The 25599-nt window shown below is 47.9% G+C and overlaps 8 protein-coding genes across 8 annotated transcripts; 3 read left to right on the top strand and 5 right to left on the bottom strand.

The window, feature by feature from the left end:
- Window positions 1–60: 60 nt before the first annotated feature.
- On the bottom strand, window positions 61–1467 carry F5891DRAFT_955973 (uncharacterized protein; the record flags this gene model as incomplete). The annotated part of the gene is made up of 1 exon (XM_041375373.1): window positions 61–1467. One exon carries the CDS (start codon window positions 1465–1467, stop codon window positions 61–63), a length of 1407 nt encoding a protein of 468 aa, XP_041223712.1.
- Window positions 1468–1814: 347 nt separating this feature from the next.
- F5891DRAFT_1044680 (ribosomal protein S19e) lies at window positions 1815–3025 on the top strand. The gene is made up of 3 exons (XM_041362198.1): window positions 1815–2035; window positions 2094–2236; window positions 2295–3025. The coding sequence occupies exons 1-3, from the start codon at window positions 2013–2015 to the stop codon at window positions 2621–2623; spliced, it is 495 nt and encodes a 164-aa protein (XP_041223711.1). The 5' UTR covers window positions 1815–2012; the 3' UTR covers window positions 2624–3025.
- Window positions 3026–3558: 533 nt separating this feature from the next.
- On the bottom strand, window positions 3559–5255 carry F5891DRAFT_488688 (uncharacterized protein). Its single transcript, XM_041372014.1, has 6 exons — window positions 4559–5255; window positions 4500–4508; window positions 4372–4443; window positions 4230–4320; window positions 4108–4179; window positions 3559–4051 (listed from the first exon to the last, which is right to left on the bottom strand). The coding sequence occupies exons 1-6, from the start codon at window positions 5018–5020 to the stop codon at window positions 3954–3956; spliced, it is 804 nt and encodes a 267-aa protein (XP_041223710.1). The 5' UTR covers window positions 5021–5255; the 3' UTR covers window positions 3559–3953.
- A 1649-nt stretch (window positions 5256–6904) lies between these two features.
- On the bottom strand, window positions 6905–8241 carry F5891DRAFT_488586 (WD40-repeat-containing domain protein). Its single transcript, XM_041372013.1, has 6 exons — window positions 7746–8241; window positions 7670–7696; window positions 7542–7613; window positions 7275–7490; window positions 7134–7224; window positions 6905–7074 (listed from the first exon to the last, which is right to left on the bottom strand). Exons 1-6 carry the CDS (start codon window positions 8145–8147, stop codon window positions 7025–7027), a joined length of 858 nt encoding a protein of 285 aa, XP_041223709.1. The 5' UTR covers window positions 8148–8241; the 3' UTR covers window positions 6905–7024.
- Window positions 8242–10631: 2390 nt separating this feature from the next.
- Window positions 10632–12408, bottom strand: F5891DRAFT_488502 (uncharacterized protein). The gene is made up of 7 exons (XM_041372012.1): window positions 11941–12408; window positions 11765–11885; window positions 11570–11713; window positions 11493–11519; window positions 11365–11436; window positions 11086–11313; window positions 10632–11005 (listed from the first exon to the last, which is right to left on the bottom strand). Coding segments are annotated over exons 1-7 (801 nt in total). The 5' UTR covers window positions 11943–12408; the 3' UTR covers window positions 10632–10798.
- A 4406-nt stretch (window positions 12409–16814) lies between these two features.
- On the top strand, window positions 16815–17982 carry F5891DRAFT_982044 (uncharacterized protein; the record flags this gene model as incomplete). The annotated part of the gene is made up of 4 exons (XM_041377186.1): window positions 16815–17030; window positions 17549–17600; window positions 17659–17825; window positions 17881–17982. The coding sequence occupies 4 exons, from the start codon at window positions 16815–16817 to the stop codon at window positions 17980–17982; spliced, it is 537 nt and encodes a 178-aa protein (XP_041223707.1).
- A 295-nt stretch (window positions 17983–18277) lies between these two features.
- F5891DRAFT_1044614 (acid protease) lies at window positions 18278–20035 on the bottom strand (the record flags this gene model as incomplete). Its single annotated transcript, XM_041362197.1, has 6 exons — window positions 19957–20035; window positions 19429–19899; window positions 19274–19371; window positions 18740–19223; window positions 18423–18693; window positions 18278–18364 (listed from the first exon to the last, which is right to left on the bottom strand). Exons 2-6 carry the CDS (start codon window positions 19703–19705, stop codon window positions 18280–18282), a joined length of 1215 nt encoding a protein of 404 aa, XP_041223706.1. The 5' UTR covers window positions 19706–19899; window positions 19957–20035.
- A 2228-nt stretch (window positions 20036–22263) lies between these two features.
- F5891DRAFT_1044596 (P-loop containing nucleoside triphosphate hydrolase protein) lies at window positions 22264–25293 on the top strand. The gene is made up of 10 exons (XM_041362196.1): window positions 22264–22411; window positions 22461–22469; window positions 22523–22748; window positions 22806–23381; window positions 23438–23606; window positions 23664–23893; window positions 23946–24219; window positions 24272–24429; window positions 24495–24702; window positions 24787–25293. Exons 1-10 carry the CDS (start codon window positions 22347–22349, stop codon window positions 24840–24842), a joined length of 1971 nt encoding a protein of 656 aa, XP_041223705.1. The 5' UTR covers window positions 22264–22346; the 3' UTR covers window positions 24843–25293.
- Window positions 25294–25599: the final 306 nt, after the last annotated feature.

Here is a 25599-nt window from a genome sequence, read left to right as displayed (position 1 = left end):
GCACTGAGACCATGCCCTTAAAACAATCCCTAACAATGTCATTCCAAATTAAAGACAGCATCACGACACATGAAGACGATCGTGCAAATCCCAGGACAACTCTTGAGCATTACCCGCAGTAAAATCATTGCAGCTTGAAATGACCACCGTCGTCAGCGTAGCATCTGGCGTTGCATGATCCGTGTAGTGGACGCGTGCACTCAAGGCTTTCACCAGTGCATCCCCCGAGAGCTGTTGACAGCTGTACATCTTAAGAACCGAAAGCCGGGGCAGGCGTACGCTCATCCGCTCCCCATCTCCATCTTCAACAACAAAAGGCATGAACAGCGCAACCACTGAATCCGACATATCCGACCCAACAATGGAGAACTGTTTCAAGTCGGACAGCTTATCAAAGACCCAGCGGAAGTCTTTGGTACGCATATCTGATAAATCCATGTCTAGGATCTCGAGCGGGGGGTGTGAGCGCGACAAGAGTTTGCGGATACCCATACCAGTGTGAAGGTCGCTGTGTGGTGACTGGGAAAAGTCATGGAATTCGTCGTCGCTGTCACCTTCTTCGGAGACGTAGTATGGTTCGAGTGAGTAGTCTACATTGATGTGACGCAGATGAAGCTCTCGCAATGCAGGGAGGTGAAGATGCGAGAGGATGCTGCGCTGATTGCAAACCTGGTCTAGGAGGAGCGTGTGTAATCGCGGAAGGGCGATGGAAGGCAATGGCGCGTTGAGAGTGCCTTCATCATTGGATAAACCGTGAAAGTATAAGTGCTCCAAGTTCGGACAATGGGCAAGAAACCGAAGGAGGTCCGGTGAACGGACGGAGTATTCAAATGCAGCCTCTGAGATGTCGAGGGATGTGAATAATAAGGGGTTGACCATTTCTGTATGGGGCAGTTTGGTCGTTGCCACTCTCATGGATATGTGACGGTATGTCGCGCTTCCGCAGGAGAAAAAGATGACATCATCTTCGTCATCACCCGCGACGTCCTCGAAGGGAGTCTTGAGAAGAATATCGAGATGATGTAGTATGCGACGAGGCGAGGACAGGGTGAGGTCGGATAAGGATGTCTCGAAATTTCTTCCGTCATAAGTGATAGTGCAGCGCATCCATCGGGCGATATTGGGGAGGAAGCACGACATGATGGGTAACAGTCGCTCGAAATCTGTTAGCTTGAGGACTACATTGAATGGAAGAGGTGAAGAGCGAGCGACCCATAACTCTGCCTGAGTACGGATGGAGGACATGGTGCGCCTCGATTCTAGTACGACGATGGTCTGCCATATGCAGGGTGCCGATACAATCAAGTCTCTCCATAAACGGCAGACTTTAGATAGTGTGAGGGGGATATGCCAGTCACCTGTGAGGCTGCAAGTCGAAAAGATCTCGATGAGTAATTCTGAAGGTAAAGATGTAAAAGGAGGGAAACTTTGAATATCCTTGTAAACAGTACTAGTGGATATGATCATGGTACCGTGGGTGCACAGCATCGGATGAGGAACCCCACGATATCATGCCATTTACGTAAGCAGAAGCTTGAAGTTGTGGTAGTCGATGAGGTGCGTGTAAAAAACCTGCCAGTCAGATCAAATGAGGCTCAAATATTCTTGCCTACACTCGAACGCAAGCACTGAGTAACTATACCCAAACATGTCCAGGACTATTTGGAATTGCGAGCGACACGCCTACATTGATAATCTTCTGCGATGAAAATCATGTCGTTGGACAGGGCAGCGGGCTGCTCAACCTTCGAATTCATGTATCGACCTTCTATGTGTCGCGTGTGCAGGACTGCAGTCAATTGTTTGCTCGCATAGATTCGAGTGCCATTCTCATCGTAAACGTTTCGAAAATACCTTGCTGACTAATCCAGAAACTGCACAGCGGTGGCTGAATTTCGACTCAGTACTGAACTCTAATTCTCAGAGTCGTACACAAGTCGCCAACCGTCGCGCGAAACGTTCCGCGTTACTTTCCTCAAGGTTATTCACGGTCGTCTTTCCCACTATTCAACATGCCAGGAGTAAGAGATATCAGGTACGTAATGAACTTGTGTCGAATTGACCCATTATTTAATCGTGAATATCACTTGCAGCGCTGATGCTTTCATTACCGCATATGCTTCCCATCTCAAGCGGTCGGGAAAGCTTGAGGTCCCAACATGGGTCGACATTGTTAAAACCGGGTCTTTCAAGGAGCTTGCACCTTACGACCCAGACTGGTACTACGTCCGTGCAGGTGCGTTGCGCTCGGTACCCTTTATCAAAGGACAATTTTAAAGAGCGATTATAATTAGCTGCTGTTGCACGACACATCTACCTCCGCAAAGACGTCGGTATCGGTGCATTGACAAAACTTCACGGTGGCCGCAACAGACGCGGCAACCGCCCATCACACCACGCCGACTCCTCTGCCTCCGTCCAAAGAAAAGTCTGTCAATCGCTGGAGAAGATTGGTGTCTTGGAGCAGACCGACAATGGTGGACGACGGATAAGCCAAGACGGCCAGCGGGATTTGGACCGTATTGCAACAGCTGTCGTCGAGGCTGCCAAGGAGGAGGAGGATGAAGATGAAGAGGAGGAAGGCGAGGAAGAGGAAGAGGAAGAGGAGGAGGAAGAGGAGTAAACTGATATCTACCTCCACTTGCTAATCCGGCATTGTCGCTTGCTCTGCACGTGGTCACCATGGATATTATGACGATACGGTATGATGCATGCATATCTTTAAAAATATGGCACTCCACTGCTTTTTCCACCATCTGACACTGTTTTTCTAATTCAATGACCACTTGCATCCAGTGGGTGCTACTTTTTCATCATTTTTTGGGGCTGTTATACGTGAATGGACGCTGATAGGGCCCAATATATTTCACCGAGTGCAGATTGAAGAGCGTTTGTGTTTTCTCTGCCGAATTTCAGGTGAAAAATTGGCACATGACCACATAACCACCACGACCATGGCGATCTACGTGTTTCCCCTGTCTTGCGAAGTTTAAGAACCACAATCACAATCATTTCCTACCAAGAATTGACCACTACCAAGTCCTGGACTAGGCGAATATCATTGAACAAGCAGTCCACACACACTTCACCCCCAAGTGAACTGAAAGCTAAATCTTTCCTTCGTCTCTTTTGTGGATTGGAGATGTTCATGGTTAGAGTATGTTGAGCCAGCGTTGACGTTGAGCACGCGGAGCTTTGTACTGAGTGCTACCGTGGCACGCTATCGCTTGTTTCTCAGGCTCCCTTTCTCAGTAGATCACCATACATCATCGTCAGAGATTTTCACATATGACACCCTGCTCAAATAGTGCGGATGATAGCATACTGCATCTGACAAGATTCTCTTGCCAGATATTCATTGCGTTCATTATTCTCCGAGTAGGTGACGAGATTGGGCTGCGGAATGAATATCCGGACGGAGAATGGGTTGTGTAGGAAAACAAACCATCATCCGTGCTAGATCTTGAACTTTCATCGTCTTAATTGATCTCAGAATGTTCCTCGCGACAGTTGGTATTGTCGAGTTCGACACACGAGGAAACGAGATCGATCTATGTAGTTGCGAGATGAAAAGATAAGAGTACAAAGGAACTGGAAGTAAATGGGAAGTAGTTATGTACTACCTGTATTAATGACCATCGGCATGTGGGGGAGATGTACAACAAAGAAACAGCACGAAGCGAGCTCGCAGTGGAAGAGGTCGTGACTGCACGGTCGCTGCACCTGATGCAACAGTACTAGTAGGAGCAGGTGGTGTCGTGGATGTCGAGGGGGTGGCAGGATGACTCTGCGATGATGATGCCTGGGTATGGACTTGGCATTGTGGTTGGCCTTCCTGTTGTATTGGTTGTGCATTTCCATCAGCGTCCTGAGGTGAAGCGCAGCAGAGAAAAAGCACAAGAAGAGCCAATAATCGGACAGATAGTGGGTATCTGGGACGTGGTGTAGTAGGATTAGTACCTGAAGCAGGCTGTGTCGTGGATGATTCCTGAGCGTGCGATTGGGTTTGCTGCTGTGTTTTTTCTGGCAGCGGGGGAACAGTAAATATAACCTGAACAGGAATCATTAAACCACGGCGATAGGGAATGTACGCAAGAAAATGTATACCTCTCTGTCCTTGACTGCAGCCACTTTGAAGATACGAGGCCCGCGAGACAATAAGGCTCGCCTTGAGTGTTGCTGGGGTTCAGTATTGGATTGAGACCGGCGGAAAAACAACGAAAGGCTACCGAAGAGTGTATTGACACTCCCAAAAGAGGATGCGAGAGGGCGAGGACGGCGGGAAGAGGAACGGTAATAGTTACCGTACGTTCTGGAGGACTGAGATCTAGAGGTCAGCACTGGAACCGATTAAAAACGCTGATGACGCACATTAGGACCATCTGTGGCATCATTGAAAAAATCTGGCAAAAGTTCATCATCCACGGCTTGCGTAGCATCCGCCTAAATAGAATATCCAGGTTACAACCACTGGGAAGGTTGAGAAGCAAATCACGCACTGCCGTTACCTACGAGGGGGAGATTAGCATAGTTTTGACTGAAGAACCATGAGCTTTACATCAGATGAAGGCCGAAGGAGGTCTTCAAGGCCAGCTCTTTTGAGGATGGCGTGAATGTCCCAGGTGTACGCATTTTTGTTTTGGCAGCCAGTGACTAGCAGCTTTCCATCAGCGGAAAGGGCTGCGCATTGCACGTAATCTTCGTGCTGGAGGAGTGGACCGACTGGAAGGTTTGTATCCAGATTCCACAAGCGCACTGTTTTATCACCTGATGCACACAGAAGGCGGTTGTTCTGAGACCAAGAGTGTGTTACCGCCGAGATTGGTGACCTCCTCCCAAGTGGTTGTGTCATATATTCTAATTGGATTTGAACCGGAGATAAGTTTCTTTCCGTCCGACGTCCATGCCAAGCTCCAAACAGGATAAATGTGTTTGAGCGTGTTAAGCAGCTTGCCCGTCTTGGCATCCCAGATTTTGACTGCAGACACGTTGTCTTTACCGGTTGCAATTTTTGCTGCATCGGGCGAGTAGATTACCGCGTTCACCTGATCGTGCCCGGTTTTGATTGTCAGGACAGTTTGGCTGCTCTCGACATCCCAGACTCTTGCCGTCCCATCCCAAGATCCGCTTAGCACTCGTTTACCATCTGCACTCCAGCACAATGCACACACAGCTTTGTGTCCTGACCATTTGGCGATAAGTTTCCTCGTCTCGACATCCCATAACCTCACTTCAACATATCCGCTTGCAATTGTCTTTCCATCGGGAGACAATGCCATGCACCACCCTTCTGCCATTGCATTCTCGTCTCCCCAGTCCTCACCTATCTGTTCTCCGCTCTCCAGGTCCCACAGTCGGAGCGACTTGTCCGGCGAACATGTGATGATCTGTCGTCCGTTAGGTAGGTGCACAACGCCATTCACCCAGCCGGTATGACCTCGGAACGTCTGGCGTGGCGTGATTGCTGGTGTCTTACTGGCAGAGGAAGACATGGTAGGTGCTTGGTATCTCAACTACGGCAGATTGGGGGCTATGTATACGAGAGAGCGGGATCTTGGAATCAGACCGAATCTTCCGGCGACAGCAATGATTGATGGTGAAGCCAGGAACCTGTCTTTTTCACTTTATTTCTTGTCAGAACAATTACTAACAAGACCCACTCACAGGATTCACGCCCTACCCAGAATGACTTCGGGACTGTCTGTGGAGGAAGTGCTTTGTTGTTATTTGAGAGATTGGAGTGTGCAAGAGATCTTTATGGGTATCCGAAGTTGCTGGCAAGCATCCCGTCAGCTGTATCCTGCAGAAAGACCTAAATTTCAAGTTCATTTACGAGCAACACCGTTTGGACGAACCCTCGATCACCGGTGGTCAGAGCCTAGAGGGCGTCTGGCTGGGAGTTGAAGAAGAAGCTGGGCACTCGTTTGTTCAAGCTGTCTTTTTTAGGTCCATCCTATGCGCAATCCTCGTGTTCGCTTTACAGCTTATTGCTGTATAGATCAAGCGCTCATCGCTCAGGTTTGTAACCAGTCCCCTATACGTAAGGACCGCATTTAATGGTAATGGCGAACATTCGACGGGGTGCCGCACTCCCTCCCGCTCCTCTCATTTCTTCCGGTCTATGTTCGAACTCGGCGATGCCGTCGACATTTTAGAATATATGCAAGCACAAAGCGATCTCTCGAATGAACCGTCGTACCAATGCGAACTGTCTTGCGGAAATGGCATCAATATATAGGAGGATAGGCACATCTTGTCCAAGTTTTCTAATTCTCATTCAAGAAGCATCAATCCAACCCATGCTTGAACCAGTCACTGAGGAGGTTGCAGTCCGAAGGAACCAGCACACGATGAAAGAAAGAGAACTCAGAAGCATGATAGGAAGGGAAGACGGGGTCGGTATGTTGGAAGAACATGATGAGAACAAGCCTGTGGTTGATCCAGACCCAGCGCGATATACAAAACTAATATCACACAAAAATACAACCGCAATACAAACAAGCTAGAGCAATGTTGGTGCCGCGCGTGCTGACAGAGGTTAACACAAAAATTAGTTCATATATATAAAAGATTGAATCTGGATAGAGAATGGGTTGCGTAGGAAAACAGACCATCATCTGCACCAGGTTCCGGGCTTTTGTCCTCTTAATTGATTTCAGGATGTTCCTCTCGCAACGGTTGAGATAATCAAGCTTGGTACATACATTGATGTACGTAGTTGTAAAATGACATCAAGAAAGAGATACGAGTACAGAAGAACTGGAAGGAAGTGTGAAACAGTCATGTACCTAAGTACTAATAGCCCTCGACGTGCGGTGGAGATGCACAACAAAGAAACAGCACAAAGCGAGCTCGCAGTGGAAGAGGTCACGACTGCATGGTCGCTGCACCTGACGCGGCAGGAGCAGAAGCAGGAGGTGCCGTGGATGTCGAGGGGGTGGCAGGCTCAGTCTGTGATGATGACGCCTGGCCCTGGGCTTGACCTTCTGAACCTTGTTGCTGCTGCTGCGTCGATCGTGCATTTCTATTGGCGTGTTGTGGAGATGCGCAGCAGAGAAAAAGCACGAGATGACCCAACAACCGGACGGGTAATGAATGCGCATATCTTGCACGTGGTGGAATAGGATGATCACCTGGAGTAGGCTGTGTCGTGGACGACCCCTGCGCGTGTGATTGGTTTTGCTGCTGTGTTTTTTCTGGTGGCGGTGGAGCAGTAAATATAACCTGCAAAAATTATCAGGCACCAGAAATCGACATACCGCAGAAAGACATACATCTCTGTCTTTCACTGCAGCAACTTCGACGACACGAGGACGGCGACGAAAAAAGATAGCTCGGCGTTGCGGGAGCTCGATTTCTTCATTGGTGTGGTGTTGAAAGCGGCGGAAAAGCGACGAAAGGCGTCCGAAGGGTGCTCCCGCACTCCCCAAAGAAGCTGCGAGAGGGTGGGGACGGCGGGAAGAGGAACTGTGACCGTACGTTCTGGAGCGCTGAGATCAAGAAGTCAGGACAGGAAGCGATCAAAAACACTGATGATGCACATTAACACCGTTTGTGACGTTGTCGAAAAATCCTGGCCAAAGTTCATCGTCCATGGCTTGCGTGGCATCCGCCTGAATATAATATCAAGGTTACAGCCATTGGGAAGGCTGGAAAACAAATCACGCACATTCATTAATGACTCTTGAGCTGCAACCTACAAGTGAGAATTTAGCGTATTTTCACTGGAAAACCATGAGCTTTACATCAAGTAAAGGTTGGAGGAGGTCTTCAAGACCAGCTTCTTTGAGGATGGCGTGAATGTCCCATGTGTATGCGTTTTCGTTTTCGGAACCAGTGACTAGCAACTTTCCATCAGCGGAAATGGCTGCGCAGCTTACATCGTTTCTGTGCTGGAGAGGTGGTCCGATTGGAAGGTTTGTGTCGAGGTTCCATAGACGCGCTGTTTTATCCCATGATGCACTTGCAAGGAAACGTTCATTGAAAGACAAGGTGATGGCGTAGACAACTTGCGTGTGACCCTCCAGAGTGGCGATCTCCTGCCAAGTGGCTGTGTCGAATATCCTAATAAGGTGTGAACTGGAGATGAGTTTCTTGCCGTTGGACGTCCATGCCAAGTTCCGAACTATGAAGTTATGTACGATCATGTTAAGCAGCTTGCCCGTCTTTGCGTCCCAGATTTCGACTGCATTCTTGTCGTTTCCGCCGGTTGCAATTTTTGTTGCATCAGGTGAGTATATCACCGTGTTTACCCACTTGTTCGCGGTTCTGATTGTTAGGATATTTATGTCGCTCTCGACATTCCAGACTCTTGCCGTCCCATCCCAGGATCCGCTCAGCACCCGTCTACTATCTGCGCTCCAGCACAGTGCACACACAACTTTGGTATGCCCTGACCATTTGGCAGTAACTTTCTTCGTCCCGACGTCCCATAAACTCACCGTCCCCTCATTGCATCCACTCGCAATTATTTTGCCGTTTGGTGACAATGCCATCGACCACACACCTGCATCATTCTCATCTCGCCATTCTTCTCCTATCTGTGCGCCGCTCTCTAGGTCCCATAGCCGGAGTGAGCCGTCCGCTGAAGATGTCATGATCTGTTGTCCGCCAGGCAGATGCACAACATTATTAACCCATCCGGTATGTCCTCGCAACGTCTGATGTGGCTTGATCTCTTGTGTCTCAATACCATCTATATCTTGTAGTATTTCAGTGCTGAAGTCAAACATGGTTGGCGTCAAGGGCGTTAACGTTCCGCTACAGTAGATTGTAGCCTAGTATATGCACAAGAAGCTTGCCAGGATCTTGAATTATTGGGCAACAGTATGGTTCCTGGTGAGCTGGGCGGGCCTGTTTCATTGTGGTTAATGCGAGTACATGCGGCATTTCTCATGAGACAGCCTGCTAACAGGAATCCTCACCTACAAGACAGCTTTGGTACAATGCATGCACGTGCAGCGCCGGTACTTGAGAACGCAGAGAGCCTCGTGCGAATGCAAAGTCGCCTTACGAGCAACGCTGATTGAACAAACCCTTAACCACCAGCAATCAGAGGGTGTCGGGTTGGGAGTTGAGGAAGTTGGGGCACCCGTTCGTTCAAGTTGTCTTTTGAGGTCCGTCCCATGCTTCATCCTCGTGATTGCTTCACAGCTTATTGCTGTGTCTATCAAGCGCTCATGTCTGCGACCGGTGCTATGTCCCTCTTCCTATACTGTAACGTAAGGACTACGTCAATGGCTGTGTCACACATTCCACAAGGTACTGCACTCCCTCCCCACTCTGCACGTCTCATTCAATCTATTTTTGAACTCAATGTCTAAATTTTCCAGCTCGTTCGTAGGATATGGAGCGGGGGGATTTACTTGTTTTCTAAAGAGGTCCCTGTTGCCATCAAACAGTTGACAGGACGACTCATTTGTGTTGCCACGATCCTCCCCTCTCAAATGCACACATCTCCGCCAGACGTTTACATCCTAACAGTCCAATCAACCTTGAACGCTGCATACGAGTATTTATCGTAAGCATGGATTAGAACGGCAACTCGCTTAAAGTATCTTTTACCTATAACACACCTGCCGTATCGGCTGACCTGTGGTACCATTTAGGCACAATAAAAATCTGGGTGACGTCTTACCGCGAGAGAGACTGTATGATAAGCTTAAGCAGCGCTATTAGACCTTTCATTAAGCGCCCTAGGAGTTGATAACTGAACGTCCATCCTAGATTGGTGTCCTTGGCTTTGTAAAGCTGCTTCAGACAACCGTACTGCGAGGGTAATCGAAGGCATCGGCATGTCTAGCTGAGAGCTCGATGCTAAACCAGGCCGTTCTTGAAAGTCTTCATCCATTCCATTGACGACAGATTGACAATGTCGAGTCAGTTGCAGCAAGACAGAGGGGAGACTCCTATATCACTGAAGTGCGGCTGTCTTACAATGTGCCTCGACTAGGAGAAGAACATGTTGATGTACCGTCGACACATGATCATTATAAGGAATAAGTACACATAGTAGGGAACTTTGGCAGGTGTAGGGGAGAAGGTAGAAACATTAAGTGCCTAGTCTTGGAGAAGATGAGCGCTCCCTGAGTAACCACATACTTACATGGTGATTGGCACAGGTGGTCATTGCGTTGTCTGCGACCCATGCATCTTCAGTGCAATGTGCATGCAGAGACATAACGGCCGGTCGCAACGCCGACAGCAGGTTGAGACGTTTTGGTTGTAAAGATCACAAGCTCACTCTGGCATGCAATTCATGCCAGTACTCGTGCAGTCAAAGAGAACCACATAGCGGGAAATCGCCGCAAGATCAACATAGCGTGTTGAAACTAGCTGGATAGCATGCAAGCCTTGCAGGAAATGCGCAGGTACAGTTGAGCGAAAGAACGATTCAATGCAAGACAGGGAATTGTAAATGCTTACTATCAAGTTTCTATGACTGCTTGAAATAAAAAGTAACATTTCGTAACATGGCGTTGAAAGCAAGCTGAAATTAGGAGGCTGTGGAAATCAAATACACACATTCTTAGCGTGAACAACAAGATGACAAACGTTACAAAAGAACCAGATGCAAAAATGAGATAACTGTCCATGTGCTACAGTGTTGATGCTCATCGATGTATGAAGGAGACGCACAAAAAAAGCTCGAAACAAGCTCGCATTGGAAGAGGTCAAGGCTATGTGCTTGTTGCACTTGGCGTAATAGGACTAGTCGCAGGAGCAAGAAGTATCGTGGATGTCGAGGCGGCGGCAGGGTGAGTCTGCAATGACGACGCCTGGGGCTGGGCTTGACTTCCTAATTGATCTTGCTGCTGCGTTGGTTGTACATTTCCATTGACGTGTTGAGGAGATGCGCAGCAGAGAAAAAGCACGAGATGACCCAACAATCGGATGGGTAGTGAATGCGCATATCCTGCACGTGGTGTGGTAGGATTAGCAACTGGAGCAGGCGGTGTCGTGGACGACTCTTGGGCGTGCGATTGGCTTTGCTGCTGTGTTTTTTCTGGCGGCGGTGGAGCAGTAAATATAACCTGCACAGAAATCATTGAACACTAGAAATTGATATACCGGAGAAAGACATACCTCTCTATCCTTTACTGCAGCAACTTCAACTACACGAGGACGGTGACGAGAAAAGATAGCTCGCCCTGAGTGTTGCGGGAGTTTGGTTTCTTCATTGGTGTGGGGTTGAGAGTGGCGGAAAGGCAACGAAAGGCGACGGATGAGCGCACTCACACTTCCCAAAGAGGGTGCGAGAGTGCGGGGACGGCGGGAAGAGGAACGGTGATGGTTACCATACGTTCTGGAGGACTGAGATAAAGAGGTCAGATCAGGGACGAATTAAAAACGCTAATGACATACATAAGCACCATCTGTCACATCGTTGAAAAAGCCTGGCGAAAGTTCATCATCCTCAGCCTGTGTAGCATCCGCCTAAATAGAATATCAAGGTTACAGCCACAGGGAAGGTTGAGAAACAAATTGCGTACATCCATGAATGACTCTTGAGCTGCAACCTGCGAGTGGGAGATTAGCGTAGTTTGGATTGAAGAACTATAAGCTCTACATCAGGTAAAGGTTGAAGGAGGTCTTCAAGGCCAGCTTCTTTGAGGATGGCGTGAATGTCCCATGTGTGGATATTGTTGTAGGAACCAGTGACTAGCAGTTTTCCATCAGCGGAAAAGGCTGCGGATTGTACACTAGATTTGTGCTGGAGAGGTGGTTCGATTGGAAGGTTCGTGTCGAGGTTCCATAGACGCACTGTCTTATCATCTGATGCACTTGCAAGGATGCGATTATTCGGAGACAAGGAGAAGCCGTTGACGAAGTGACTGTGACCCTCAAGCACGGCGATCTCCTGCCAGGTGGTTGTGTCGAATATCCTAATCGGGTCCCGGCTATGATAACCGGAAATAAGTTTCTTTCCATCCGACGTACATGTCAAACCCGCAGTTGCTGCATCATCGTCGTGTTTGAGCGTGTTAAGCAGCTCGCCTGTCTTTGCGTCCCAGATTTGGACTGCATTCTCCGAGTCCGCCCGTTGCAATTCTTGTCCCATCTGGCAAGTATTTGACTGTGAACAGGACGTCATGTCCCGTTTTGATTTTCAGGACAGTTTTGCGGCTCTCGATATCCCAGAATACTGCCATCCCATCGCGGGATCCGCTCAGCATTCGTTTACCATCTGGACTCCAGGACAATGCAACCAAAACCTGAGGGTGTTCTTGCAATAGTGCGGTAATAACCACCTCCCTCGTCTCGACGTCCCAATACCTCACTTTATAAGCGTCTGTGGATGTACTTGCAATTGTCTTGCCATCTGGAGACAATACTATGCTCCACATTATCGTGTTCCTCCTAGAGAACCACCGCTCTCCTATCTGTGCACCATTCTCTAGGTCCCATAGTCGGATTGAGCCATCTGGTGAACATGTGACAATGTGTCGTCTGTCAGGCAGGTGCACAATAGCATTTACCCGCCTGGTATGACCTCGCAACGTTTTACATGGCATGATCGTTGGCGTCTGACTGGTGGCAGAAGACATGGTCGGCACTCGGTATGGCAATAATTCCTGGTGAGTTGAGGGCCTATCTTGTAAGAAGCATATGAGCTATTGCTCGTGTAACAGCTCACTCACAGGAATCCAGTCCTCACCTACAAGACAACTTTGGCACTGTAGGAGTTGCTGAGTGGTTATATGAGAATGCAGAAATTCTTGCTGGAGCATGTGGTCAGCTTTAACCTACAGAAGAGCCAAGAGTGTCACTCACGGGAAGCACTATCTAGATGAACTGCTCAATTACCAGTGATCAGAATGCGTCTGGTGAGAGTTGAGGATGTTGGATGCTTGATCGTTTAAGCTGTCTTTTAAGGTCTGTCCCATGCACGATCCTTGTAATCGCTTCACAGCTTGTTGCTATGTAGCTCAAGCGCTCAGGCCTGCGACGGCTGACCGGTGCTAGGCTATGCCCATCTTCCTATACGTAAAGACTACGTTGGTGGTTATGGCAAATGTTCAATGGGGTGCCGCATTCCGTTTCCACTTGGTATGCTCATTTTCGAACTCGATGTCATTAACTCTTCCAGCACGTTTGCAGGTCACTGAGCGGCGCCTATTTCCAGGATGGACTTGTTTGTTTTCTAAGAAGATCCCCGTTCACATCGAATAGTTGACAAGGTGTCGCCATCCGTCGGACACTCTTATAGAAATCCTTGTATTTCATATCGCGCGACCTGTCTATTGACACGGTCATTAATGTGATCCATCGAATCCACCGTTTCATCATCTAGAACTCGTCTTGCGGAAATGGTATCTTGTAAACAGGAACTGCGAGTGCAACTGTTTCGTTCGCGAAGGCCATCTCATAGGCATGTATCGATTCTCTCATTCTTGTTCAGACCGACGATGACGATAACACCTGTGCTATGCAGGAATATCACAGCATGATACGAATATCTACGATTTCGTGAACGAGCCCCACACACAAAACAAGATTGTAGAGGCACTTTGACATTTTTGGAAGGAATGAGGTCCAAATGACACGGATGACAAGACTGTATCACATCGTCTTTGTCGTAATTCCTCGCTCATCTCAGATACGAAGACATTGATTTGTTGACGAGGCGTGATCTTCTCTCGGGGATACGTTCTCGACCCTCAACCCACATGCACCCTAAACGGATCCCCTTCTATTCACGTACGAAGAACTTTTATCGGTCCTCATGCGGAGATTGAGCTCACCAGAGCTACGTACCATCAGAGCATCACTCACAGGAAGTACAGCCGCTCAATCTCCAATTATAAGCGATCAACTGATGGATGTCTGATTAAAAGTTGAACACTTGTTCATTTGAGCATCTTGTAAGGTGCACTGATGTATCTGTAGGCTGTCTTGCGTCACTTCACTGCTTAAATGCTGTGTAGACGAGCGCTCATGCGCATGTCCGCAACTGGCACTATGTACAACTTCCTGTGTGAATTACGTTGGAGGTTACGCCAAATACTCGCAGGAGCCGCATTTCTTGTCTACTTCACATGGTTTTTTCCAGCCTATTTCTGAACTCAATGCTGTCATATTGTCCCCTTGACTCGATCAACCTGGACGTCTTGGTGGATAGAGTTTCGTGTACTGCTGATATGGCTTATCCTGTGAGTTAAGAGGGGAGTCGCTGTGATCGAGAACCATCAATCACTTGCATAGAAAAGTGATAATACGTATATAGCGGATATGCGAGTCTGGATCCTAACATGCACCAATACTAGTACACTATAGTACTTAACATAAAGATAAGCTTTGGTGAGACACTGCTGCGTAGATGTGCGGCAAAAGCCACATTGGAGAGAGATATTAACACCTTTGTCTGATTGTCCTACTGGGATAACAACGTAACGAAAGCACGCATCGTGGCCTCGGCACAATTCTTCACCTGCCAGGAAAAGCGTCATCGAAATGTCTGAGTCTCCACATCGTATCTCCGAGCCAGTAACAATGATTGGATAGTCAATGCTTCTGGTTCACAGTTACAATGCAAGTTCTCCTCGTATAAATGATACACGGCGGGCTAATTTGGTACTCACAGGACTGCCATGGACGCCTCAAACGCTCCCGAAGATGATAAAACAGCATCGCATCACTGATATTTCTATCTGGAGTGTTCTACAAGAACAGTATCTGTGTAGTATCCATCGTGAACTAGAACTTCACGGTCCGAGAGCGATTTTTCCACTGACCAGAATGTGATACGAGTATCTTGTGCTCCATCATGATGGCTTTCACTGAGTGAATCAAGACAGCACTATCCTCCTTTCAAACAACATGAGGGAATATCGTATATCGCGTGATGCTCGCAAGTCACAATATCAGGGTCCCGGTCATGTGCCATGTAGGCTGTAGAATATGTCAGTAGGATGCTCTGACACGAATGGACGAAGGAGCATAGCAAGGAAATCACCGATACCAATATCAGGGTGCGCTCGGTCCTGTCATGACAAATTGATAAAGGCAAATCTAGCAGCTGATTGATATCAGTCGACCGGTTCCTTATCCATACATGCTGATTGGCGCGACAGTTGAATTCATATTGTAACCATATGCGTGTACCAGAAAGCGATCGCGAAGTTTTTTTTTTTTTGCAGGTGATCATCAGACAGATGGGTCAGAGTCTCTGAATGCTGATTGTGCTTAATTCTGGCAAGTTCGCGCCACCTACGAGTAACGACGGCGTGAGGGCGGGGGCCCCCCGATGAGCCGAGATGGTTTGCTGTTCTAGTGGTCCTCAATTGGATGCTTTGAAATTCGTTCTCCACAAACGTTTCTAATCGAACACAAGTAATTGGGGCGATTGCACCAATAGCCTTGAGATCTGATGCAAGATGGAGGGTAGCATATGGAGGTGCGCGAGACTGATGATCGATATCGATGAAGGGTGGTTCCACAAACACTTATCTATATCCATAGATGCTAAACCTCTACCCTGGATAACCGAGCGACTGGTCAACCAGTCAGCTTTGGGTCAGCTGCCAGATCTTCCCCAACACGTGTCCATGCCCTTATCAACCAACTCCAATTTAAAAGCAGGACCAAACCGTCTCACCGCATCAGCGTTGGTGGTTTCCTCGTCATCCTCCATCCTCCATCCTCCGTTCATGTCCCACTGGCCTGTTCCACAGCCTACACGACACATGACCTAGACATCGCGACTTTGGCCGCTCGTCACGGAGTATACAATACTCTCCTGAGGACAAGATGCTCGTATCACATTTCCGAAGGTGAGATAACTGTTCTTCGGACCGTGTACTAGTTTCAACTCACGATGTATCCCATACCTTTCCACTAGATCCTGCTCTCGTAGAACACTCTAGATGACAAAGACCGGTGTGTGATGATGCTTCATCTACATTCCTCGGTCTTCAGGAGCGCTCGAGGCGTCCATGGTCATCCTGTGTGCATGAGTTGACTTGACACGCGGCTGTTTATCATTTATACGAGGAGTATTTGCATTGTAACCGCAAACCAATAGCATTGGCTTTCATAAATCATTGTTACTGGTTCGCTGATACGATGCGGAGACTGTGATCATCACACGTGTTTTCGTTGTACCGTGGCTTCTGTAGGACAGTCAGATCAAATCAATTATGTGGCTTCGTGAGGTCTTGATTCACCTCTACCTGCCCAGTGAAATGGCGAAAGAACAATTATGAAGCTGGACAAGTGGGACCACATGGGAGGTTTCGTAGATGCATTCAAACTCGATCATTTTCATGTTGCTACGCCAGCTTGTGACTAGCCGCACTACTGACGCAAAAGATATAGTCTCTAGTAAGCAAACGTTGAAAAAAGTGGTCAACATGGGCATCTTCATTCCTCCCAAGATGATTTTTGATTGTTTTGGGCGTCTCGCGCAACCGCCGTCCTGGCATATGATGCTCGGTGTGATCAGAGCAAGACATTATCTTTGGAAAAGAATGAATGTATTAAATACACTGGCTGGGGTGGGGGATCCAAGGAAAGAACGCCGATGATTTGATTGGTACACGAGATATCTGTCGTGCAGCATCAGGATTTGCAGCCAGGACAACAACCACTTACCACTGCAGAAGGACAATCAAGGTTGAGGAGCTTGTGAAAAGTGAATTTCTGTCTAAGTGGACGACGTTAAGGAACTAGCAAATGACATCGATAGAGAGAAAATGATATTTACGAAAGAACTAGAAAGTACATTTGTAAGATAGTTGTACACGCGCTGCATCAATGACTATTGGTGTGTGGGGGAGACGCACAACAAAGAAAAAGTACGAAACGAGCTCGCAATGGAAGGGGTCGTGACTGCACGTTTGAAGCAGCTGTCGCGGATGTCGAGACGGCAGCAGGCCGAGTCTGCAATGATAACGCCTGAGGCTGGGCTGGGCCTTGTGATTGACATTGCTGCTGCGTTGGTATCACATTGCCATGGGTGTGCTGAGGAGATACACAGCAAAGAAAAAGCACGACATGAGCCCACCATGGGATGGGTTGTGATTGTGCAGGTGTTGTAGTACCATTAGGCTGAGCGCGTGGAAGAGGTCGCGGCCGCGGAGCAACATACAATGCCTTCATGGAGATCATCAGACGCCAGAAATTGACACACTGGGAAAGGCCATACCTGCCTGTCTCGCACTGCAGCCACTTCGACAGCATGAGGACGCCTTGGGCGTTGCGGGAGTTCAATTTCTTCATCAGTGTGGGGTTGAGAGCGGAAGAATGAGGATAGGCGATCAATAAGTGCATCCGGACGTAAACCTGGAGGCGTTGCGGGATGACCTTCAGTTTCTCCACCTGTATTGAGTCGAGAGCAGGGAAAAAGTGACGACGGGGGAACGAGGATTGCATGTAGATCTAACCGTAAAGGCGTGGAGGGTTGTTGAAGTCCATCTAGTGCATCGTTCTCAGGTGAAGAACGGTGGATGAGTGAGGACAGGCGAGCGAAAAGCAGGCGGGGGTGCAACCTCGAAGGTGTTGGGGGTTGCGAAGTTTCTGTTGCTTCAACATTGTCGGGTACGCCCAGCACGCACGCAAATATTGGATTCAAATACAAGTGGCGTACACACTCCGGGACAGTAAGCTCACGCTTACTCCTTTGACTTGCACCACGTACTCACATCAATGTTGTCCCAGGCTGGTTCCCGTCGCTTTCGTCCTTATTCCTCGGGCTCCACTATGCACGGCTCTTAGTATTAGCAGGTGCAGAGCGCCTTGATACGACACTCACGGTTAGTCAGATGCAGGGCAAATTCTGGCTCGAAGTCATGGCTAGTTCGGGTGTGGGACATCTCATGCACGAGGTTCATCGCTTACTTAATGAACATTCGCTCATGTATGTTGACGCAGTGAAATTAGGACGGTCCGACAAAACTGGCAGAGATTCTGGCAGATTTCTGGATGTGCAATGAACGCATTATGATTCGAGGTAACGTTACCAAGATGGTCGGGGAGGTTTAGAGGACTTGAACATGTCAATCAATGTATCTTTGGTTTTGGTTATGCGCCTTTTTTCGCAATGTGATCATTGCGTGGCAACCCGAATTACAGGCTCGGTGCAGAACATAAACTTTGAAGACGGCATTATTGGGTCAAAACTTGCTTCACTCACAAGGAGACATCCCATTAGGATTCTACCGGTACTTGACTGTCTGTCTGAACACGATATCTTATTCATACAATGCACATTCAACAAGTAAGGTACGTCGGATAAATATGTTGATACGAATAAAACGGCAGTTGTTCGAGAAGAGAGATTTAATTTGTTGTCGCATCGGTGTATGCAGTGGTGGCGAAACCGACTCGGGAGTTTGTCGTGTCGAACACCGAGTAAAACCGCTCGCTATGGAAGAACAATTCAGTATTTTATTTTCTCGGCAGAAAATTGCAGCTCAACGTACAGAAAACAATAACCGTTCGTGAAATCCAAGCCAGAACCGCTGGGGCTCCCAGTGCTACTGACGACCAGGTATATGCCGTCGGTGGTACCGCCAACAGCGTTGTTCAACGACCGAGGCCAGATTTGCGCATTCGGGGTGAGCTCATAAGTAACCCCACCAATAGTGAAATACAAAGACGAAAGCTTTGTGTACTGGTCGGATGAGATTTGTAACAAGCCAACGGTCTCATCGAAGGTCGCCCCCGTGGCAGCCTGATATTTATCGAAGGCATCTGAATGGTGAATTAGAAGGGTTTTGATGTCGTATAGGATACCTACCGGAGGCAATCAGAATCAGGGTGGTTCCGGTATCGACAATACCAGCGGTCTCATCCAAAATGGGTGTAGACCCATAGCTGATGGATTGATCAATGCCCCAGTATTCACTCGCTGGAGATTGCGATGTGATCGGCACGTAGCTGATGTCTCCAGTAATCTTGGAGGCGTCATAACCGCCGAATGTGAGCTCGCCACTGCTATCATCGGAGGAAGCAGGCGTGAAGAACACTCCGAGTACTTCCGAACTGATTGTTCCCTGCTTATAGAGGTTGTCCGTCACAGTTGGAACTTCATCTGTATTACTGACAGTGTCGTCAGTTAAATCGACTGGTCCAAGGCCAAGAAGTCCATCCAGGCCATCCATCCCTGAGTATTTAGATGCGACGCCGATAGATTGATTATCAATGACCAGGTCAGAGTTGAGCGTTACGGTGTCCGTATATTCCTCTCCAGAAGCGTAACTATTATCGCCATATTGAACACTCTGGAAACGGCTTGATCAAATGTACGTGCCACGTAGAGACAAATACTCACGAATGTATTGCCCGTGTCCTGGCTTGTAGAAGTCTTCTCATAAGATTTGTTAGCCCCGATCCAGGTATTTGAGCTTCCTGTGTCTACTAGGACTGTGTCTGTATGAAATTGACAATGCGTCAGATAAAGAAATGACAGGGGCACGAGCAGCTTACAGTACGTTGCTGGACTCCCCACGCCGATGTCAGCGGTGTATATCATCACATCATTGGTTGCACTGATGGAAGAGCTGCCACCAGCTTGTAGGGCTTGGATTCGAGCTCTATCTGCAGTCGCGATGTTCTTGGTCCCGTACGAGTTTATTCTAACGGCGAGCTTGAGAGTAGCCGTGCTTGACGCTGTCCGAGGATGAGGAAAAGCGCTCGCTGACAGAGAGAAGAAGGCAAGCGCCGGTAAGGCAAGAAGAGATGAAAGCGATCTAGAGGGAATCATCTTCTCGATGACATGCTTCCTACTAGTACCTGAGCCCTTTTATATGGTGGTCAGTAGTAGAAGCATCATAACGTTACACTTGGAATATCATAGAGGCGAACAATAGCAAGGCTTCGAAGTGGCAACTACGTTAGCTGCTTGTAATATAACCAGGCGCGGGGCTCATTGTGTGATATCATGTCCCATGAATTCATCTACGCAGGAAATTAGTGTCGGTTAGTAAGTAGCTGCAGGGGAAGCCTGGGAGCAACCTTTGGATAGCCTGCAGGATTTTATTACAGAACCCTGTATAGCAGAAACATGATCAATTCACTGCCAGTGAGAAAGATGTGATTCTGCAATTTCAGGCATCGGCCCATTTGGACATTTAATTACATAACGTAGGTTTTTTTCAAGTTCGGAAGTATGGCATGCTGGCATGCTGCACCAGCGCACTTCCTTTCCACTCTGCAGTGTCTGCACGCCCCCTCCGGTCTGTTTTGAACTCAGTGTCATCAAACTATTCCAGGACGTTTACAGGTTCTGGTTGCAATACCTATCTTTAGGCGGCAGGCGGACTTGGTTGTTTTCTACAGAGATCCTCGTTAAAATTGATAAGACGTATCATGGATGTTACTACCACCCTCTCAAATACACATCTCTACCAGACGTCTACATCCTACCTGAATCCTCACATTTCATATCGCACAACCTGAGTATCGAGTCTCGACACACTATAGTCGGATTGAGCTGTCACATGGACCTGCGATGATGCATCGTCTGCAGCGCAGATGGACAACACCTTTTACGAAGCCATCATGGCCCTGTCCAGCCCTTGTATGAGTCGTCAATAGAAGCTCACAAGGCGTTGCTTACGAGACAGCTTGCTAACAGGGATTCAGTCCCCACCACAAGGCAGCTTCGGGACAACGTATGCATGCTGTTGCTGCTGGGCACCTTTCAGGCATTCAAAATCACTGGTAAGCAAGTGGTCAGCTTGAAGAGCCTGGAGTATCACTCATGGGAAGCACTTCTCGGACGTTCTCAGTGCTTAATCACCAATGATTAGTGGGTGTTGGGGTTGGAGCCGAGGGAGTTAGGCACCACTTCGTTCTGTCTTTTAAGGCGGGTCCCATCTGTCATCGATATCCTGTGTTCGCTTCGCCGTGTAGAGATAGTGCCCCAGTCTACCACTGGCAATATGCGCATCTTCAGATAGACTATATTCTGATGTCTGTCGTGCTAACAATATTCGAATGTTGACCTTTCCGAATCCTTCGTCACCAAGTCAGTATGAAGTGAATAAAGCTTTGGCCGCCGAGAATACTATGATATTAAGAAATCAGAAGGCATGACCCTTATCGCCCATTCGCCACTTCTGATCAGTGCAACAACGCCATGCACGCATGGCAATGCCCTTCTATGGCCATAATGCTACATCTTCAGACTGATCCCAACCCCGTTAGCGTAAGCTGGCAGGCATCGTCTGATGAACTGACCAGCGGCCTCATAAATCAACTTTCATCTCAAGTAAAAACAACGTACCATCTTCGTCTTGAGTGGCAGTGAACCTGCTGTATAAAGACCAGTGCCAGCGAAAGTTTACTAATCGTGAATGCAGGTATATTGCAACGTTAAATGTTGACCCTGTGGACTTGTCCTGGCGGTGGAGACTGCAACATCCAGGACAAATCACAGGGTTCAGCATTACAATAGAGATCCTGGCAGTCATTCGGAGAAACGGAATGGAATGATCTGGCACTTGTCAGTGAATTTTGCGAAGACTTGGGGGGACTTGTCCTGCATAAGGCAGTCACAGTGAAAGCTGGGATTGCCATGTAAGTTAAGGCAGAGGCTTCGAGCTCGTTATGATTACGCACCGGGGTCCCAGTCAGATACCGGAGACTTAATGTGGTACTCGCACGTGAGGGTGATGCATTGATGACTGACCCGCAGTCATGTTCACAATAGAATGCCTAGTCTTGCGATCTCGCGCTCCAAAACGATGCTCGTGTTATGCGAGGGGCGATTCACTCGCTGTCCATCACTCCGCGAACACATAATCCTTCAAAACTCTCGTACTGGTTCATCATCGTCTTTAAGGACATGGGAAAGCTCGTAGGGCAATTGACGCAAGTATCAAGGTGACTAAGCCTGTGAAGAACCAGTATCTTTATTCGACGAGAAGGCGCAACCTGGATCGGTGCGTTAGGCACCAAACGACAGTTCCATCAGACGTCCATCGCAAGTTAGTACAGTTCCTTCTTCCAACGGCTTCTATTTACTCAGCATGTATGTGTCACTTCCATTACGGTCTGATTGCCCTTCAGGACATGCGGAGTATCTCCATTGCAAGAGATGCCTTCGACCAGAATTAGTAGGCGCAGGAGGTGGACCTCATAGGGCTATGACGCAACTATGACGGACTAATGGAGGCTAGCACCCCTTCTTGCAACATATCACTCACCTACTATCACATGCCGTTCGATCCGACATCTATGGAGCATTTGAATTTGACAGGGTCCGCAAGATTCTATGCAGTGTACAGGCACTCGACATGTGATCTTCTACCTGTGCTATTCTCACATACATAAAGCTAAAGGTACACTGCGTCATTCTCATTCCACAAGAAGTCGTTATAATTTTCTGCATCATATCTAGTATGGAGTCTGGTGTAGGAACAACAACGCTACCTTTGGAGGCACGAATTGCTCGTTATGACGAGTAGTGAGTTCTTCCGTATCGTCCCAATTCTTAGTATCAATCTTCTTTGCAGTTTCGATCCGTGAGTATCTCCAGAACGGAATTTTTAGCGTTTGAACTTGACAATTCTTCCAGGCGATTTTCAACAACCGTCTACAAAAAGACGAACACAAACAAACAGTCAAAACACCTCAAGAGACTGAATCAAAAGAAACCAGTCCTTGTCATCCGACGAGTCCTGGACAACAGAGGCCGATACACAGGGACTGAAATTGACATCCGAAGTCAAGAACTTTGCGATGTGCTTATGGAGATACACCAAGGTGTGGAGGGCTTAGAACTCTCACGAAGTTCCCCTGTCGTAAGCTAAACATCACATATTTCAACATCGCAATAACTTTCTCATAATGTGTTTCAGTGTGACACGAAGTTGCTCTTTCTCTCTTTCAACGAGCTCAAGGAACGACTAGAATTGGAAAGGTCGAAAGGCACGCCAAACGCTCCGCTAATTTCTGAAATCGAAGTAACTCTTTACTTTATCTTGGAGGAACACAAAACCACCTTCGCTGACCTTCAGTCATTGACAAGACACGAGTCCATCACCTTTGATTTACTTTGGACATTATTCCGTCATGGCACCCTGGTCTTCAATCGCCACGAGTTTACCGAGCAGGACCGCATTCTCCAAGTGACGCGCTTTGAGATCACACAAACAGATGAAGGAATCTTTGCTGCAATATATTGTCATGTGATCACTGACGACGGCGAGCATTTTGGAATTGCTGAACAAGAGCTTTCGATCCCGTCGTTCACAGGAGAGCGAAAGATACAAAGCCTGTCTGTTTTTCCTCTCTCCTTTCACTCGAATGAACGCGACATTCGCAAATTTGTTGCCAAACGAGGTCGGAAATTTGCAAGCTTGCAATGTCAGACTTATGGTGAGATTTCCGGGATGGCTGCCTGTGTCGTCAACGATAATGTTCGAAAATGCAGGGTGAGCAACAATAACCAGTCCCGCTTAATAGTATGGCCTATAACAAATCAATATAGGCTTCCGGGCGCGTCATGATCGATCCTGGCGCATTTCGTATGTTTCAGCCTGACTCTCGTCTCATTCTCTCGGTTTCTACCCCGTTGAAGCGAGCGGAACTCGAGGAAGAGCAATACATGATCTGCACTCCTGTTATCATGGGCTTTTGCTTCAGAACAAAGCAGTGGGGTGCGAGAATTCCATGCTTGGTTCTGCACATTTCTATAACAAACTTATATGTCTCAGGTGGATTCGCTCTTGACTACCTGCGGGACGTATCCTGGTCATTGGAGCCTTTCGATCGTCTGGTCCTGGACAACAGACACAAGGAATTGATTCATGCATTAGTGGAGCAGCACGCATCGCGTGCGTCGAGCTTTGATGACTTTGTAGAGGGGAAAGGAAAAGGCCTTGTCGGATTGCTTGCAGGTCCACCTGGATGTGGTAAGACACTTACAGCGGAAGCAGCAGCAGAGGTATTTCTCAACATTGCTCATGATTTCATGTACCCTCACCACTTTCGGTCAGGTGACAAAGCGTCCTTTGTATTGTATTTCAGCTGGCGAATTGGGGTCCAGTCCTGAGCATGTAGATGACGGTCTGACTCAGATTCTGGAACTTGCCCAACGGTGGAAAGCAGTCGTTCTTCTCGATGAGGCAGATGTTTTTCTGTCACGGAGGGGGGAGACTGATGTGGAGCGGAATGCCTTAGTCTCTATTTTTCTACGGCAGCTGGAATACTATCAGGGAATCATGTTTTTGACGACCAACTTGGTCTCACAGTGCGATGCTGCATTTGAGAGTACGTGCTTTCGCTTTTTTGTACTTGCATTCCTCAATCAATCGCAAAACAGGCCGAATTCACTTCACGGTGCACTACCCGCTGCTGTCTCATGTCTCGCGCAGACAGATCTGGAAGACATTCATTGATAAGACAGTGGATACCAACCAGTCCTCAATCAGCGAGGCTGAAATCGATACCTTGGCTCGGGAAACGCTCAACGGTCGTCAGGTATGTTGATCATTGCTTTCTTTCATTTCGTATAGTTAGAAGTAATAATGCCAACGGGATTCTAGATCAAGAACACTGTGGGAACTGCTCTCTCCCTCTCGTTACATTCGAACACACTGCTTTCTGTGATTCACATTCGCACAGTGCTCGATTCCATGCAGGAATGGAACAAAGCTCGGGAACATCACAACACTTATTCGGCATCTCTGCATAAATCAAGTTTGCAGGTCGCCGTCCCGGCTGGCATACGACTTGAAAGTGCAGTGCATTACAGTAAGTTCGCCTTCGTTGTACCCTGTGGGGATTTTCGGGCCATACAGGATATTTGCGAACAGTGCTGATCAGATTCAATCTCAGTTGCACACATCTCGATTGTTATTCTTGCATATCTCTTCTTGCTTAAGAGTGCATAGGCTGGCCAGACTTGGCCACATGTCATTGATTGGACCTTATATTGCACTACGCCGCGGCCACTATGCCCTAGAATTTAGACACAGCTATGTTTTTACCCGCCACTCAATGGGCACAATTCAACACGTACATGGTTGAATGTCCGTTCTGTAGGGTCTACCCCAAATTCAATATCGCAGACTGCATACCATTATAAATTAGGCGTCATGTTCGACTGGCTCGGGAATAGAAACCATGCAGCCAGAGGAAGCTTTGGGCAACTAAGGACTCCCTCGTAATTAGCCACCGCAGTAAAACTTCTACTTTTTGGCGAACCTGACCTATTACATTTAATGCGCAAACAAAATGTTTTTATGACTTGTTCTCGCGATCAGTCTATAGTACTAGTACTACTTATCTGGTGTTGATCCTCAGTTTGTGAGGCCTAGTGGCCCGGGATTCTCATCAATGTACCGCTATTCAAATCGGGTCTGCGTTGATGTCGGATCACCGTCGGACGTTCAAACGTTCAGCGCTCAGCTGTGTGCACAGTGACATGAATGGAAGCTTGATACGCCATATCATTATCATTAAAATTATTTAGCTGACCTGCAGACAGGTGATAGTGGAGCCTTGCGCGCTGATTGAACGCTCATTTCAATTTGCTGATCGAACTATCTGGTCCGGAACTAGTGGAATCTGCGGGAGATCACATAGCTTCCTCGTCAACGTTGCGCTTCAACGTTTCAACCAGTGACCAGTGAAATCGCACTTCGCTCC

The sequence above is a fragment of the Suillus fuscotomentosus genome (assembly GCF_016647785.1).
Source record: "Suillus fuscotomentosus strain FC203 chromosome Unknown F5891scaffold_41, whole genome shotgun sequence".
NCBI lineage: Eukaryota > Fungi > Basidiomycota > Agaricomycetes > Boletales > Suillaceae > Suillus > Suillus fuscotomentosus.
The sequence above is the reverse complement of the archived record's forward strand: the minus strand, read 5'-3'. Positions and strand labels throughout refer to the sequence as shown.

Bases quoted from the DNA above. Each gene is read 5' to 3' on its own strand.
- F5891DRAFT_488688 (XM_041372014.1), bottom strand. From the start codon at position 5,020: ATGCAGCAAAAATTGCAACCGGTAAAGACAACGTGTCTGCAGTCAAAA. The intron at 4,321-4,371 runs GTGCGTCATCAG...TCTAGATCTCAG, and splicing joins ATGCCACAGATGGTCCTAAT to TCCTCCAGAACGTACGGTAA. The intron at 4,052-4,107 runs GTATACATTTTC...ATTCCTGTTCAG, and splicing joins CTGCAGTCAAGGACAGAGAG to GTTATATTTACTGTTCCCCC.
- F5891DRAFT_1044680 (XM_041362198.1), top strand. From the start codon at position 2,013: ATGCCAGGAGTAAGAGATATCAG. The intron at 2,036-2,093 runs GTACGTAATGAA...TATCACTTGCAG, and splicing joins CCAGGAGTAAGAGATATCAG to CGCTGATGCTTTCATTACCG. The intron at 2,237-2,294 runs GTGCGTTGCGCT...GATTATAATTAG, and splicing joins CTGGTACTACGTCCGTGCAG to CTGCTGTTGCACGACACATC.
- F5891DRAFT_488502 (XM_041372012.1), bottom strand. The intron at 11,714-11,764 runs GTGCGTCTATGG...CCACCTCTCCAG, and splicing joins GTGCATCAGATGATAAGACA to CACAAATCTAGTGTACAATC. The intron at 11,006-11,085 runs GTATGTCTTTCT...CACCGCCGCCAG, and splicing joins CTGCAGTAAAGGATAGAGAG to AAAAAACACAGCAGCAAAGC.
- F5891DRAFT_1044596 (XM_041362196.1), top strand. From the start codon at position 22,347: ATGGAGTCTGGTGTAGGAACAACAACGCTACCTTTGGAGGCACGAATT. The intron at 23,382-23,437 runs GTGAGCAACAAT...AAATCAATATAG, and splicing joins ATAATGTTCGAAAATGCAGG to GCTTCCGGGCGCGTCATGAT. The intron at 23,607-23,663 runs GTGCGAGAATTC...TATATGTCTCAG, and splicing joins CTTCAGAACAAAGCAGTGGG to GTGGATTCGCTCTTGACTAC.
- F5891DRAFT_488586 (XM_041372013.1), bottom strand. From the start codon at position 8,147: ATGATCGTACATAACTTCATAGTTCGGAACTTGGCATGGACGTCCAAC. The intron at 7,491-7,541 runs GTGCATCATCAG...TCTTGATCTCAG, and splicing joins ACGTCACAAACGGTGTTAAT to CGCTCCAGAACGTACGGTCA. The intron at 7,075-7,133 runs GTGATCATCCTA...GTCCGGTTGTTG, and splicing joins CACGACACAGCCTACTCCAG to GGTCATCTCGTGCTTTTTCT.